This window comes from Myotis davidii, unplaced genomic scaffold, assembly GCF_000327345.1.
Source record: "Myotis davidii unplaced genomic scaffold, ASM32734v1 scaffold299, whole genome shotgun sequence".
NCBI lineage: Eukaryota > Metazoa > Chordata > Mammalia > Chiroptera > Vespertilionidae > Myotis > Myotis davidii.
The window spans coordinates 24,817-40,349 of record NW_006293088.1 but is presented as its reverse complement, the minus strand read 5'-3'; the positions used below and the strand labels follow the sequence as shown (position 1 = coordinate 40,349).

At 53.6% G+C, this 15,533-nt stretch overlaps 1 protein-coding gene across 1 annotated transcript; it reads right to left on the bottom strand.

Annotated features, from left to right (window-relative positions):
* Window positions 1–499: 499 nt before the first annotated feature.
* PLA2G2E (phospholipase A2 group IIE) lies at window positions 500–3,672 on the bottom strand. Its single transcript, XM_006766639.2, has 4 exons — window positions 3,633–3,672; window positions 2,848–2,986; window positions 2,600–2,706; window positions 500–868 (listed from the first exon to the last, which is right to left on the bottom strand). Exons 1-4 carry the CDS (start codon window positions 3,670–3,672, stop codon window positions 726–728), a joined length of 429 nt encoding a protein of 142 aa, XP_006766702.1. The 3' UTR covers window positions 500–725.
* Between the last annotated feature and the right edge of the window lie 11,861 nt (window positions 3,673–15,533).

Sequence of the window (15,533 nt, the reverse complement as noted above, 5' to 3'; positions counted from 1 at the left end):
CTGCTGGCCTAGTTGTAGTCAGCCATCTTGTGAGGGTGTGATGGTCAATTTGCATAGTACCTGTTTATTATATAGGACTAGAGGCCCAGTGCATGAAATTTGTGCATGGGGGTGGAGGGAGTCCCCTCAGCCCAGCCTGCACCCTCTCCAATCTGGGACTCCTCGGGGGATGTCCCACTGCCAGTTTAGGCCCGATCCCTGGGCCTAAACAAGCAGTTGGACATCCCTCTCACAATCCTGGATCGCTGGCTCCTAATCGCTCACCTGCCCTGCCTGGCTGCCCCTAACTGCCCCCCGCCCCCACCGGCCTGGTTACCCCACGCAGCCTGCTTGTTCAGTTGTTTGGTCGTCTCTCACTAACCCCCCTGCCGGCCTAGTTGTAGTCAGCGATCTTGTGAGGGTGTGGGGTTAATTTGCATATCACCTCTTTATTATATAGGATGGGAAGCATTCACTGAGAAGAGTCAGCTGAGAGTCCAGGGTGGGTTATGGAATCTTCTGGGTGCTGAAGCTTCCAGGGCCTGCCTCTTGCTAAGGGGTACATGGCCTGGGAGGCCAGCAATGATCCAGGCCACACTCTGGGCATCCTCAGGGTGGGATGGGTTTGCAGGAAAGGAATGTTCCAGAAGGAGGGCCTTTGGTGCCAATGCTCCCCAGGCCTGGGGCTGCAGCAGCTGGAGGCGGGGCCTCAGAAGGCCACAGGGAGGAGGGGGGGGGGCACAGCCTTAGCAGGGTGGGCTGGGGCCTGTGCACAGCTTGTTGGGGTAGCGGACGTATTTGCGGTCGTAGGTGTCCAGGTTTTGGCGAAAGCAGAGTGCAGCTGTCTTGTCACACTCGCAGGTCTCTTGCTGGCAGGCCGTTCTGCCGGCTGCGGGGACAAGGTGAGTCAGGGACCCGAGGCTCCGGTCCACAGTCTCACCCCTGCTCTGCTGGAAGCTCATTCTCATGGGGACGTCTCAGGGATGGGTGAGAGACAGGGCGGACACAGGAGGGCTGCCAGGCCAGGATGCTGGGAGGCTGCAAGCTTGTCCTCCTCCCCCAGCTCACTCCTCTGCCCTCCTCCTCCCTCCCACCCGCTTCCACCCTACAGCTGGTCCACTAACTCTGTGTGTGTCAGGGGTGGGGAGCGATGAGGGGAGGGGGGATTTCTGGGCAGCTCCTGCCCCATGTGAAGTATTGCTGATGGGGGATTGCAGCCATCAAGCCGAGAGGAAAATTACGAATGACAGCGACCCAGTCCCAGATGGCTGTGCGTGCCCAGAGCAGCCTGTGCCCAGACTGGAGGCCGTGGGGCCTGAGGCTGGGCCCCTGTGCTTGTGTCTGTGAGTGGACGGAGCCCCTTTCTCTGACAGTTACCTACCCATCCCCCTCCGCGTGTGTGCCCCCACCCAGCGGGGAGCAGAACTGGTACCAGGCACCGGAGGCCCTAAGCCTTGCCTTCCCTCCCTGCCTGTCTGCCCCAGCGGCTCTGGCTCCTTTCTGTCCCCAGGAACACGTCCACAGCTCAGAAATGCCCCGGGCCCTTTCCCCCTCGGTGGTCGCTCTCCATTTCTCATGCTGCTATTTCAGCAAAACTCAGAGTTGGAAGGGGCTTAAGGGTCCAGTCAGTTCTTTTGGGCGGTTCCTGCAGGAGCTGGACTGAAGCTGGGCAAGTGAGTGTGACTACCTCCATTTCATAGATGAGGAGGCAGAGGCTTTCAAGGGGTGCCCAGCCCCGAGCCTGTGTCCATGCCCACCTGACACCTCCCAGCACTGCCCTGACTGGGGCCATCCGGCCTTGCAGGCACCCCTAGGGCTGGGGAGCTCACTCCCCGACAAAGCTGCCTCGCTGAGCAGATGGCTGCAGGAGCAAGAAACTGAGCCAAATCTGCCCCCAGTGGTTGTGGTCCTGGCTCTGCCCGCCCTGAGCACAAACTGGGGTCTGAGCTGAGTCTTCTGTGACGCTCCCTGCCCCCACCCTGCGCCGGCTCCCCCTCCAGGCTCCCCGGCTTTGCAGCTGGAAGATGGCTGGGTTAGCTGGTCTGGGCTCCGCGGGGGCTGGGCTGCATGAAGCCCTCCTCACTCTGACTTGGTCTAGGCTGCTTCTCAGGGTGGGAACCAGAGGAAAGGGAGCTGGTCCAAGTGGGCATGGGGCCTGGCAACGCTGAGCAAATGGACCCAGCCTGGCGGCCCCTGGGGGAGGCAGCCTTTGGGCCTGGCGTCTGCTGTCCCAAATCAGAGTGCCTGCTCTCTGCCTGGGCCCGTGCCCTGAGGCTCTGTCCTGGGGGTTTACACTCGAGCTGCTGCCAGGCCTGGGGAGGGTGTGTGGGTGTGGCTCCTCAGGGGCCTGGCTCAGCTCTGCCCCTTGGCTCCTCTCCCAGCCCCTGGAACAGGGAGGCCTCTTGGTGGGGGAAGCGCCTGAGGCCAGGGCAGGGCCTGAGGGATCGCAGGGCTCTAGATTGGGTGCCAGGCAGAGCAGGTGGGCGTGGATATGCCTCTCCCGGTTCTGTGATGGCGAAGACCCCATCCCTCCAGCCCAGGGCCCGGTGCCGGGGTCTCCGTCAGGAGAGGCTCCTTGTCTGACGCCAGCCCCCTCCCTGGCATTCGGAGCATCACTCACAGCAGAGGATGTTGCTCTTGCTGGCCGAGAAAAGGTACCGCTCCAGTTTGGGCTCGCAGCCCAGCTTCTGCAGGCGCCCGTAGCAGCAGTCGTGGGCATGGCAGCACCTGGAAGGGTCACCAGGGTCTGCTCGGGGGTCCCAGGAGAGGCCAGCCCCCCTTTCTAGATGGCCTCGGCTCCTCCCTCCTCCACGGGTGCTCCCCCAGCTCCTCCACCCCCAGACAGGTCCCCGTGGGCCTCCCGCTCACCAGTCCGTCGGGTCCACCGGCCAGTGGGAGCCGCCGATGCCGCAGTAGCAGCCGTAGTCATTGTACTGCAGCGCCGACTTCCCGGTCATCTTCTCAATCATCACCCCAAACTGGAGCAGGTTCCCGCCAGCCAGGGCCACTGCAGGGCGGGCGGTGCCCTCAGATCCCTGAGCGTGCGTCCCCTGAGGTCCCCTCCGATCCCAGTCAGACATCTCTCTGGCTGTCCAGTTAACCTCGTGTCCCCAGCACCTCCCTCCCAATATCAATAACGCTACTCAGTAATAATATCTCCATTGCACTTGGGTCTCCTCCCCTCCCCGCTTATGTCACTGCACCCAATCCCCTCCCGCTCTCCTCTGCCACCTCCCAGGATAACCCCACTGTCCCCCAAATCTCTCCTGGGTCCTGACCCTCCCCCAGCTGGTAGGCCTGGGCCCCCAGACGCAACCCTGTTCCCACCACGTGCCATCGGACGCCACCAGCTGGGCTTCCTAACCACCTGGACCTCCCCCAGTCACTCCAGATCCATCCACCATGGAGGCGAGGGTGGGGAGTGGAGTGTGGGTGACGAGACCCGTGTGTGCTGTGTGGGGTCCCAGCCAACCCCTTTCTCATGCCCCCCAGGCCGCCTCCGAGGCATCCTCCCTACCCATACCCTCCCCAATGGCCAGTGCTGGCTCAAGCAGGACTGGCCTCAGGATGACCCACCACACCCTCCCAGGGTCAGGGAGTTTGGGGCTCCTGGCTGGGTCAGGGGAAGGGTGAAGGTCACAGAGGTCACTTACCCAGGAGGCTAAGGAAGGTCAGAAGACGGGGAGGCTTCATCTTGGGGGAGGGGCAGTGAGCAGGGCCGGGGCTGGGAGCTGGGAGCTGGGAGCTGGGCTTCGGAGAAGGAGGTGAGCAGGGGCACCTCTGGTCTGCGGGCGGGCACTTCCTTAATAGTTAAATACCCGGGCCCTGTCCACTCCCCGTCATTAACCCCTGAGTGCCCAGTGATGCAAACACTTCCAGGTCTGACACGGGCCACGGCCCGGGGGAGGGGCCCTCTGGCTGTCTGTTCTCAGGCCTCCTGTCCATGTCCGCGCCCCTTCCCCAGACCCTCTGAGGCTCCTGCTGATGGGCTCCGGGCAGGGGCGATGCCAGGGGCTTTGCATTCTGGCTATTTTGATCTCACCCCTGTTTTACTGATGCAGCCACTGAGGCCCACAGAGGCCGAGACAGGGAAGCTCACGTGGCCTGGGAGCGCCACGTCAGTCCTTTCTCCCTGCGCTGGGCCTCTGCCCCCGCCCCGCTCCTCCCCCCGGCCTCCGTGCTGCCCAGAGGGTAGCCAAGAGCCGCTTGACCCCCGCAGGACACCGGGGCCTGGGCGGCCTTTGTCCAAGAACCTATGGCCGAAGGCTGGGAGCTCGGCAGGGGTTTTCCTTTCCTGTCCTTTCCTGGGGAGGCTCCTGCTGATGTGACGAGCAGTGAAAACCTCCCAGATGCCAGGCCTGTCTCCCCCAGCTCCCCAGCAGTGGGGCAGTGGGGCTGCCAGAGAAGGGGGCCTGAGTCAGCGGGAGAACCCGCATTCCAGCTCGCTGCGGTCACCTAGGGGCTGGGTCGGGGAGACAGCAGCCCCCAGCCCAGCTTGTCCCCCAGGGCGAGCTGCTGTCCTCACGGTCAGAGGGATAGAGAGGGTGGCTCTGTCGTGGTCAGAAATGCCAATCCCACCGGCCCTGGGCCCACAGCGCCTGGTTGGCCGGCGGCTGCCCCTCCCTGGAGGCCACTGGGGCAGAACTGAGGCCAGACCCGGTCCTGGCGCGTCTCCCTCCTGCCCGGCCCTCCTCCTTCCTGGCCTGGGACTGGGATAACTTGACCAACCACTTCCATCAACCTGTGGGGCCCGGAAGCTGCTTCATCTTGGCCTCCGAGTCCCACGTCCGTCATTTATTGCGTGGCTTTTTGGTTTATTTGTTAATCCTCACCCGAGGATATTTTCTCCATCAGTTTTTAGAGACAGTGGTGCAATCAGAGAGGAAGGGAGAGAGAGAGAGAGAGAGAGAGAGAGAGAGAAGAGAAGAGAAGAGAGAGAAACATTGATGTGAGAGAGACATCAATCAGATGCCTCCTTCATATGCCCTGATGGGGGCCAGAGACCGACCTGCAACCCAGGTATGTGCCCTTGACCAGGAATCGAACCCGCCACCCTTTGGTGCACCGGCCGATACTCTAACCACTGAGCCACAGGGCTGTTATGTGGCTGTTGGCAGGTCCTTTCCCCAGCTCAGAACCTGGTTTTCCTATCATGAGGAGAGAAAGCATCGCACCCCTGCCTCCTTCGTGTGAAGCTCACATGCAGCTACGCGGAGAGCCCACACGGAGTACTTACTCTGTGCCAGACTGCGCCCAGCCCCCCTCAGTGGGATCTCAAGGGGCTCTCATAGCCCCACGAGGCGGCTGCTACCATCATGCCCACTCTACAGAGAGGCAAACTGAGGCACACGCCTACGTCCTTGGTGAGCAGGATCTGGGACAGGCAGATCAAAGGGCTTAACTAATTGCCAGCAGGAGGCACACTGCCCAGCGCCCACGATGCCTTTCGATGCCTCACAATGTTCTAATTTCTTTAAAATCAGAAGAATGACTATAATCCAGTCTGCATTCTATTTCTCTCCATACCAATGAGGTCACAACATTTGCTTTCTTTTCTTTTTTTTTTTTTAACGCAGGAGAAGGCCCACGAAAGCAAAAGTGCCTGGGCCCACGACAGAAGCCGTGCTGCGGCCCTGAGCTGACCGCAGACCAGGAGCACCCTCCCGGGAGCTGACTGGGAGCCTGGCCTTGACCTCCTTTCAGAGGAGAGGCGGTTGCACACTGCAGACAGGAAAGCGTCCCAGCCCAGGTTCCCTCTCCCCGCCACCAGGATGGAGTCCTGGGAGGTGTCCCTGGGAGAGGGACAGGCAGGCTGGCAGCTGGGATCCCTGGCACAGGGTTGGAATGAAAGGCTTTTGACATGAGAGTAAAGTCAGGGAAGTGGGGTGTGGCCCCCGCCTCCTGCCCCTCCCACTTCTTGCTCGAAGCTCTTCCTGGGACTCTTCATGCTGGGCTCTCTCACCCACTCAGAGCAGACTTGGGGGCCCAGGGGCCAGAGAGGTGAGTCCACTGGCCAGGAACCCCGGCTGCGGTGAGTCATTGGTCCCTCTGTGCTCCCCATCGCCTTTTGGTTTTAATGAGGGCACTCCTGGCAGCCCCTGGCTCCTGGCCTGGGTCACAAAGGCCCAAACGGTGAGTCACTGAGGAGCTGCCTCCTAAATAGCCAAGACTTAGCTTTGACTCCTGGGCAGGCTTGGCCCACAGCCCTTCCTGCGGCAGCTTCAGGGTGTTTCCTCATGAGGGGCGGCGGCGTTTCCGAGACAATCCCTTTGTGAGCCATTTTGAATCCTGGCCTGGCCAGGATGGGGCCCCTGCCAGCCCCTGCCAGTGCATGTAACCTGTCACAGAAAACAGGATTGTAGAGCCAGAGCCAGACGGGGAAATCCAGGTGGGCTTCCTGGAGGACGTGTCCCCGGCTGACGTTTGAAGTGGGGGTGTTGGACAGACTTGGATTTGGAAGAGAGTTTCAGGCATTCAGGAGATGAGGTTGGCTTTCTGGTTCTCTCACCAGGTTGTCTCTGCACCAGCAAGACTGGGACTGGAGTGTGAGCGCCACCACTCAGAAGCTGTGCGACCTTAGCCAGTCCTGTCACCTCTCTGGGCCCAGCTACATCATCCACACTAAGTAGAAAGGAAACAAGATGTGTAAATCCTTTGCAAAGTGCCATGCCCACAAGGAGGGGCCCAGAAATATTGGGTGCCTCCCTCCCTCCCTCCCTCCTTACCTGGCCACAGAGGACAGCTGCCAATCCAGTACCCCAAAGCACCGCCCCCCCACCCCCCCCCATCCCACGCAGCTGGGCCAGGGCTTAACCTCCATGGTGGAGGGTGGCTGGGGCAGAGGTGAGTGGAGGGCACAGAGCTCTGCCCTCCGTCTCTGGGTTTAAAAGGCATCATCATCACCATCCTAACAATAACAACGGCAAGACGACTGCACGTATGTAGCTCCTGCAGTGCCAGCACCAGACTGGGCCTCTCAGTCTGTGGATCGTACCACTTCTGCTGCTTCCCCGAAGAATCCTGCAGACTCCCAGTGGAGTGGGGTGCTCTGAGGGAGTCTTTGCCTGTTTGGTCAATACACTATATCGAGGATTTACTACATGCGGGGGATACACAGGAGAGCAAAACCGGGTATGATTCCTGCCCTCCTGGTCTGACAGTCCAGTAGACAGACAAACATTAATAACTACCTACTGAATGGAAACTTGCAAAGAGAGGTAAGTAGCTTGCAGAATGTTCCATGGGGCCATGAGGACATTTAACAGGGCGTCTGATCTGGGCAGGAGGTCAGGGAGGGCGTCTCTGTGGAAGAAATGACTTAGCAGGGATCTCAGGAAGTTAACTGGGTGAAGATGGAAGTGGAGAGAATTTACATAAGGAAGCAGCCTGTGCAAAGGCCCGGTGTCTGGGGGACATGGTGCCCAGGTGGGGCTGAAAGGAGGTTGGGTAACTGGGCTGGGGATGGGGCAGCCTTGAAGGAAAGTTGATCCAGGGACCTTGCCCTTCCATTGACCTCACAGGGAACCTTTTGCTTGAGCCTGATGGGCAGGTGGCCTAGAGTTCGCAGAACGCTGAAGAGGGCCTGAGCATCCCCCATGAGAACGAGGCAGCTATTTTCACCCCAAATGGGGAGCCCCTGTGGACACCCGAAGGCCAGGGAGGCTGGTCCCTTCTGTGAGAACAGCTGTCATCACAGCTGGGTTCTCCATTTGTGATGGAGAGGCCTGTCGTCACCTTCATAAGGTGACCAGTGGCATTATAAACGGATACAGCCACACCTTGTTGGTTTTGTCTAGGGAACAATGGAACGCCAGTGAGGGCTTGAAGCAAGGAGGTGTCCCGCTCATACCCATGTTGGGACAAGATGCTCTGGCTGCCGAGAGGAGAGCGAACAGGAGGGACTCCAGCAAGGAAGAGAAGGCCAGGACGCAGGGTGCCCCCACGCATGGATGACAGGGCGGGGCTGTGCTGGACGCACTGGGTGGGCGACAGAGCCTGAGGAGGGGAGTGAGTGCATCGGGCCACACCCCCTTCATGGGTGCAGTGATCACAGGTGGGAGAGGAAACCGCGGACCCTCACCCCACAGACACATCACTGCCGACCCAAGTGGGTAGGTGGGGGAGGGCCCTGGGGAGCAAGGATGCCCAGAGGCTGGGGCAGGTGCCACGTGCAGAACAAGCCCTGTGAGTTTTGCTGAGATACGTGTGTCTGTAAGTGCCTGTGTGTGTATGTGTGTGGGGTGGGGAGCGGGGGAAGGGGGACAAGTGTAGGCCCTGCCCAATGTGAGGGGCCCCGTTACTCTGATTGCCACGGTGTCCTGGCTCCGTTTTCCCATCTGTATAGTGGGACGGATAATAACAGCATCTGCCTTGTCACGTTTTTGGTGGAGTTAATAGAACAATACCTGGAGCCTGCAGGTGCCGGGTTGTTTCTCAGCATCTAGAAGGGTTCAGGAGTCTGGAGAAGGGGCTGCGGTCAAATTAATAAAGAGACTAGAAATATAAATTTGGAATACATGGGGGAGCCAGAGGCGACTTAGCTAAAGCAACCAAGTTCTCTCTATCTCTGGAACCAGGGCTCTTTATTCACACATTTTGCCCTACAGCAAAGCAGATATACATATCAAAGGTAAGGTTTGGTATCAGGCTGGGGGTGCTCTTTTTGCTGTTCCAGCAGCAGGTAATAATATATGCAGATTTTCAGCCCTGCTGAAAGCCCCAAGGTTCACCAACGTTTTGATGAACTTCTCGCATTTATGACCTGCTGGAATTAGCCACCAGCATATCCCCCTTTTTGTTTTAATAAATTTAACAAGAATGTATGTCATTTACAGAACTTGGGTCCTTTTAAGATTTTTAAATTCAATGGAAAGGATTGAGTTCTATCATGTCCCTTTAAATTGCTGCCAGGCATCAAAGGAATCAGACTGCAGTAAGCTCCTTTCTGGGCCAACAGTTCTGAGTCCTCTTTCCAAGTGCAGTCTCTCGTGACATGACAACAATGATATTCCAGTTCTAGATGGTGGACAAAGGGTGGCAAATGCTGGTCTGAACTTCTTTGGCTTGGTCCTGGGCAACCTGCAGCGACGCACAGCTGCTGACTGCTAGCATGACAAGGCGTCCTCACCATCTCCATCTCTGGACTGTTTCTCCTTTGTCGTCAGCGTGCTGCTTGGGGCCACCGCTATCTGTGGGTGGAGTAGTCTGGTTAGTTCCTCTCTGGGATGCATTGTTGTAGGAATCCACACAGGCTTGGAGTTTTCTGGAAATATTCTCCACCAAAGGTTAATAAAGGAATCCTTTCTATAAACTAGACTTGGGATTCTTTCATTCTTCCAAACCATTTCCTTTGGCTTATTCTGACACCATGTATGTCTTGCCATCAGCATTGCAAGTGAAAAATAATTTTAAAGTAAAAAATTTTAAGTAATTAAAGCTTGATGTATTTTACTTACAGGATATTTCTCCACTATCCCTGCCCCCCTTTTTTGATTTAAATAATATTAAGAGGCTTTTGGAAATCTTGCAGTGTATTCTTGATAGCTTTTAATTTAATTCTTTGCACAGAAATATGACTGGCCTGAATTCATTGCATGTTAAGCAGTTTTTACTATGAGATGAACTATCAGTAAAAAATTAGTTAATGCTTTAAGAATAGTTTCCCGCCCAGGACAACTTAAGTTCCCTTGAATATTTATTTCAATTTGCCAATTTAAATTAATCTGAAATAAGGCTTATTTTCTAATTTTACTTGTCCTTGGCTGTGGACAGTAAATGACACTAATTGAATTTACCCACATAAGCTTTGTTTAGGGAGGCAAAAACACAAATAACTTACTTTTCTTTTTTGAGGACTAATACATTGACCTTTAGTTAGTTTTCCAGACATTCGAAGGAAATATCCTTTTTTAAAATTTCTTTCCAGAGTAATTTCTAGGCCATCTCTAGAGTTTCTTTTAAAAACCTTTTCCCTCGCCAAAACTGGTTTGGCTCAGTGGATAGAGCGTCGGCCTGCGGACTGAGGGGTCCCGGGTTCGATTCCAGTCGGGGGCATGTGCCTGGGTTGCGGTCGCATCCCCAGTGGGGGATGTGCAAGAGGCAGCTGATGGATGTTTCTCTCTCATTGATGTTTCTGGCTCTCTATCTCTCTCCCTTCCTCTCTGTAAAAAATCAATAAAATATATTTAAAAATAAAAATAAAAACCTTTTCCCTCCTTCCTGCCTTTTTTTAATTTTTACACAAAACAACCTATATGACTGCTTTTCAGGTGCTGACCTATACCCTCATGTCTATATTTAAGTGACTCTCTTTATAGTTATGGCGACCACTATTGATTAGATTTAATGTTTGAATAATAACCTTCAGTTTACCCTGTAAATATTAGCAAGAGAGATTTCAAAATTTTAAAATTTCTTCTTTTTATTAAGCTTAAAATTTACTTTTAAATAGCATTTTTTTGACTCATTTGCATATGCAGAGGGATTATAGGAGCTTTCAGTAATCTTTTTTTACTAGAATCAATTGCTTAACATTTTGGCTTCTTATTTAACTGAATTTATATGAGACCTTGATAATATTTTAAAAAGCTAATTTTAAAAAATATATATTTTATTGATTTTTTACAGAGAGGAAGGGAGAGGAATAGAGAGTTAGAAACATTGATGAGAGAGAAACATAGATCAGCTGCCTCCTGCACACCCCCTAACGGGGATGTGCCTGCAACCCAGGTACATGCCCTTGGCTGGAATCGAACCTGGGACCATTCCGTCCGCAGGCCGATGTTCTATCCACTGAGCCAAACAGGTTAGGGCAAAAGCTAATTTTTTAAGTAAATAAAGTAGGCATCTTTATTGAAAAAGCAAAGTAAGTAAACTTATACGTCTGATCCATGAGGTACACACGCTGCCCCACCCCCAGCCTGTCTTAAAGCAGGCTGCCTGGGGCTTTTGTCTTTTAAAATTCTGTTGCTGAAAAATTCAGCTTAACTTACATATTTCAGCAACTTTGCCTGCCCTCCCTGAGAGGTTGAAACTTTATAACATTTAAAATATACGTATATAAATAAAATATATTTGTTAATTTTTATTTGATAAAGCTTTCCATGTGATTTCAAGTATATCAGATCAGCTTAATTAAAAAATATTTCTTTTAAGAAGAGAGAACAAATTTTTGAAAACACTCCAGGGCCCGTGAAATGTTTCAAAAGCCATCCCTCGGTTGAAGTCTTGAAATTTAACTTGGAAAGACCATCATATATATATATATATATCCCAAAGATTATATTATATACTTTTTATAATTATTTTAAAAGCTATAGAAGATGGCGGCGGTATAGGCAGACGCGTCCCAGGTCTTGTCCCGGAGCAAATGGAGTAAGCAGCTGAAACTAATAACTCCCACCCCGAATTGGCGAAATTACTCAGCTGGTGAGACGGTGTGTGTGTGGATGGATGTGTGTGTGTGGATGGATGTGTGTGTCTGTGTGTATGGGTGGTGTGTATCTGTGTATATGTGTGTGTATGGATTTTTGTGTATGTGTATATCAATGTGGATGTCTGGGTGTGTATGGAAGTTTGTGTGTGTCTGTGTGTATGTCTGTGTGTGTACGGATGTGTGTGTCTCTGTGTGTATGGGTGCCCTGTCTGTGTGTGTGTATGGGTGGCATGTCTGTGAGTATGAGTGGCATGTCTGTGAGTGTATAGATGTGTGTGTGTGTATAGATGTGTCTGTGTGTATATGGCTGGCGTGTCTGTGTGTGAGTATGGGTGGCATGTCTGTATGGGTGATGTGTCTGTGTTTGTGTATGGGTGGCGTGTCTGTGTGTGCGTCTGTGTGTTTATGGATGTATATATGTGTCGGTATGTGTATGGGTGGCATGTCTGTGTGTGAATATGGATGGTGTGTCTGTGTTTGTGTATGGGTGGCATGTCTGTGTGTGTATGGATGTGTATATGTCTGTGTGTGGGGGGGTGACATGTCTGTGTGTATGGATAGCGTGTCTGTGTGTGTGTATGGGTGGCGTTGTCTGTGTGTGTGTATGGGTAGCGTGTCTGTGTGTGAGTATGGGTAGCGTGTCTGTGTGTGTGTATGGGTGGTGTGTCTGTGTGTGTATGCGTGGTGTGTCTGTGTATGAGTATGGGTGGCATGTCTGTGATATGTGGGGTCCTTGGTGCGTGGGGCCCAGGGCAGGGCTCCCTCTGGTCTTCCTCTCAGGTCTGCGCTGTGGACTGATCACACCTCTAGGTTGTCTAGGGGTTTTGCATTAGCTCCCACCACAGCCTGTGAAGAGTGTCTTCCAGATGAGGAATCAGGCTCAGTGTCGTCCCCAGGAAGCAACCAGCCCAGGACCCGGGGCTGCCCAATTCACAGGATGAGGCAGAATCCGAGTCTGATGCTGATGCTCCGTGCTGCCTCCCAGTGGCGAGTTTAGGGATATGCCTGACTGCTTTCTCACTCATGCCCTGCGGCCCAGGGTCCTGGAAGCTGGTGTCGGTTCCTTGGATGCTCTGAGGTTGACCTCAGCCGCCTCCTCTGACCATTTGTGCTTTGATCTTCCAGAGCCTGCCGCTCCGCCCTCCCTGGAGGTACCCAGGTGACCTTGGCCTCTGTTTTGTGACCTGGATTTCATAAAACGGCTGAGCTTCCTCTCTCCTGGGATCTATCAGCTGACATCACAGTGCCCAGGGCACCTCCATTCTCTTCTGCACCAGGATGTGATGGGACAACTCCTCCTCCATTTGGTCGACCAGCTTTCTGACCAGGGGTCTTGGCGTTCCCAGGGGGCAAAGGCAGAAGCTCCGCCATCTCTCCAGTCTCTGGCTCTGAAACCCACTCGAGGCAGTTACATTCTATTGGTCAACGCGAGCCACAGAGCCAGTCCAGATGCCAGGAGGTGGAGAAACCGAGTCCACCTCTGAAAGGGAGGATGACACGTCACATCACAGAGGAACGGATGTATTGGGAGGGGTGGACATTAGACAGTTTATCACAGACCGATGGACAGGCCATCCCTAGGGACAGCTCAACTGACCTTACACCAGGGGTCGGGCAGCTTTTTCTAGAATAGGCCAGGTAATCCGTATTTGAAGCTTTATGTGCCGTGCGGCCTGTCACACTACTTCAGTCTGCCTTCATAGCTCAAAAGCAGCTTCAGGCAGCATGCCAACAAAAGGGCATGCTTGTGTTCCAATAAAACTTTATTTAGCCCTAGCCAGTTTGGCTCAGTGGATAGAGCATCAGTCCAGGGACTGAAGGATCTTGGGTTTGATTCCGGTCAAGGGCACATACATGCCTGCAACCAAGGTATGTGGTTGCTTAAGAGTAAGCAGATTGCATTTCCTCCACTCTCCTGCCGGCTAACTGCACCTTCTTTTGGCTCTTTCCTTTTTTGTTGTGCACCACGGCTTCCTTCTTTCTGTCCAGCGTGTCAAGCTCCATCCGTCTGGCCCAGGGGTGGGCAAACTTTTTGACTCGAGGGCCACAATGGGTTCTTAAACTGGACCGGAGGCCGGAACAAAAGCATGGATGGAGTGTTTGTGTGAACTAATATAAATTCAAAGTAAACATCATGACATAAAAGGGTACGGTCTTTTTTTTTTTTTTTTTTAGTTTTATTCATTTCAAACGGGTGGATCCGGCCCGCGGGCCATAGTTTGCCCACGGCTGGTCTGGCCCCTGTGCCCTTGCCTCATCTGCTCCCTCGTGACCTCCTTAGGGCTGACTTCATATCACTTCAAGTGCCTTCTTCTATGCAGCAGCTCCCCCGGCCACTCCACCTCAACCACACACCCTGCCTTCCCTTACCTCTCCTACTTCCCTGTTTCATTTCCTTACATTACTTACGGCTCTCTTTTTCCCCTTGTCACTTGTTCATTGGCTGCATCGGTCTCCTCCCAGGGGCATATAAGTGCCAAGAGGCAGGGACCTTGCCTGTCTGGCTGTTGCTGGATCCTCAGTGCTGGGTTCTGTGCCTGGAACATTAAAATTGCTCAGTAAATGTCCTGTGGAATGGATGAATGGAAAGTGGGGAAAACAGAAGCATCTACCTCATGGGATCACTAATAAAACTGAATGAGAAAATGCATTTGAGATGCTTGGCCTGGGACTTGCCACAAAGTGAGGGCCAGGGAGTGGGAGGTGTTGAGACACTGTTTCTGCTCTTGTTGTCGCGGTGCTGGCCTCTGAGGACCTTTCTCTATCCCGCTGTCATTCGGGGGGAAAGGACTCCCAGGCCAGGACCCAGCTGAAAAGTGGGAGAGTCCCTGGGTCCGCCAGCCGGCCCTTTCATTGCCTTCGTGCTGCGGAAAGTGGGTCGCGTGATTTGTTTCCCTCGGGGACTGGTGCTCACTGGTAGCTTTGCCCTTGAAAAGTCTCCTGGTTTGAACTAAATGTGAGGAGCTCAGATGGTCTGGATTTGATTTTCAAGGTCTTCAGAGACCAGGAAAAGCCTCCTCACTTCACTGGCCAAACGAAAGCACCAGAAATCAAAGCGGGAAGGTGATGAGCAGAAAGGCTGGGTTTTCCCCTTGAAAATGTAGTCTTTCCTGAAAGAGCTTTTTCTTTGAGAGAAAGCCTTTTCTCCAAGAGTCCATTCCCAGAGTTTCTTGAGCTAAGACAAGTACAGTACCATCCTTGGACCTGAGTCTCCAGGCCCTGCTCTGGGTGGGACCCCCGAAGACCAAGGTGGTCCCCTTCTAGACCGTGAGCTGCAAGTTCCTTGTCCAAATAGCTGAGTCCCCTCCAGGGCCTGTGCAGGGCGTTTGCCGGGTTCTTCCTCTTGCCTGAAGGTGACATATGATGCCACATGAGCCAGAAACAAGCCAAGGTCCTGGCTGAGAATGAAGGAGATCGGAAATGGGTGTGAGGCAGGAGATGATGAATTCAGTTAAGAATTTGGAAGCAGCTGAAACTGCAAGGACTTCTTGATTCAAGTCTTGCAGGAAGTCTGGACTGGACCTCGAAGAGGGCTCTGTGACCTGTTGGCCTTGAGCCTCCCTTTCAGTGTAGCATGGCGGGCATCTTATCATTTATCACAAGGTAACAGGCCCCGTGTTGTCGGGTGGAAGCTGGGCATAACGGGAGGACATGGTGGATGTGAGTGGCTCAAGGGGTGGCCAGTTAGGTGCCATCATGTGCCTCCCCAGATTCTTGCAGCCTCACCCGTGTCCTTGACCCTCAGCATTTGCTGCATCTGAGCCAGACCCCAAGCTAAGAGTGAACCAGGTGTGGTTTCCATCCTTGAGTTGCTCCCAGCCCACCACTCACTCATTTTGTTAATTAATCAATAGCCCATTACATCAGGTATAGAAGCCTTTTTGTCTCAGATGGTCACCCTTCCGCCACTCAGCGTGAACTTGACCTTACCTACTCTACATGCTGTCAGGCAGGATGCCAGTTTAACTCCATCCAAAAGCTGAAGACAAAAGCAAAATGGAAAGGATGTTTGGAATATGTATGATCTCTGTTACTATAGCCCAGAGGCAGTGATCATCAAGAAATGGGTATTTCATTCTGCCAGATGGTGTATGCTAGGACCCAGAGACTCATCTGGCTG

What these genes read in the sequence shown, in the direction of transcription:
- PLA2G2E (XM_006766639.2), bottom strand. Translation starts at nt 3,672, where the DNA reads ATGAAGCCTCCCCGTCTTCTGACCTTCCTTAGCCTCCTGG. An exon ending in GACCTTCCTTAGCCTCCTGG is followed by an intron (nt 2,987 to 3,632) that starts GTAAGTGACCTC and finishes CCCGCCCTGCAG; the next exon opens with TGGCCCTGGCTGGCGGGAAC. An exon ending in CCGGTGGACCCGACGGACTG is followed by an intron (nt 2,707 to 2,847) that starts GTGAGCGGGAGG and finishes TGACCCTTCCAG; the next exon opens with GTGCTGCCATGCCCACGACT.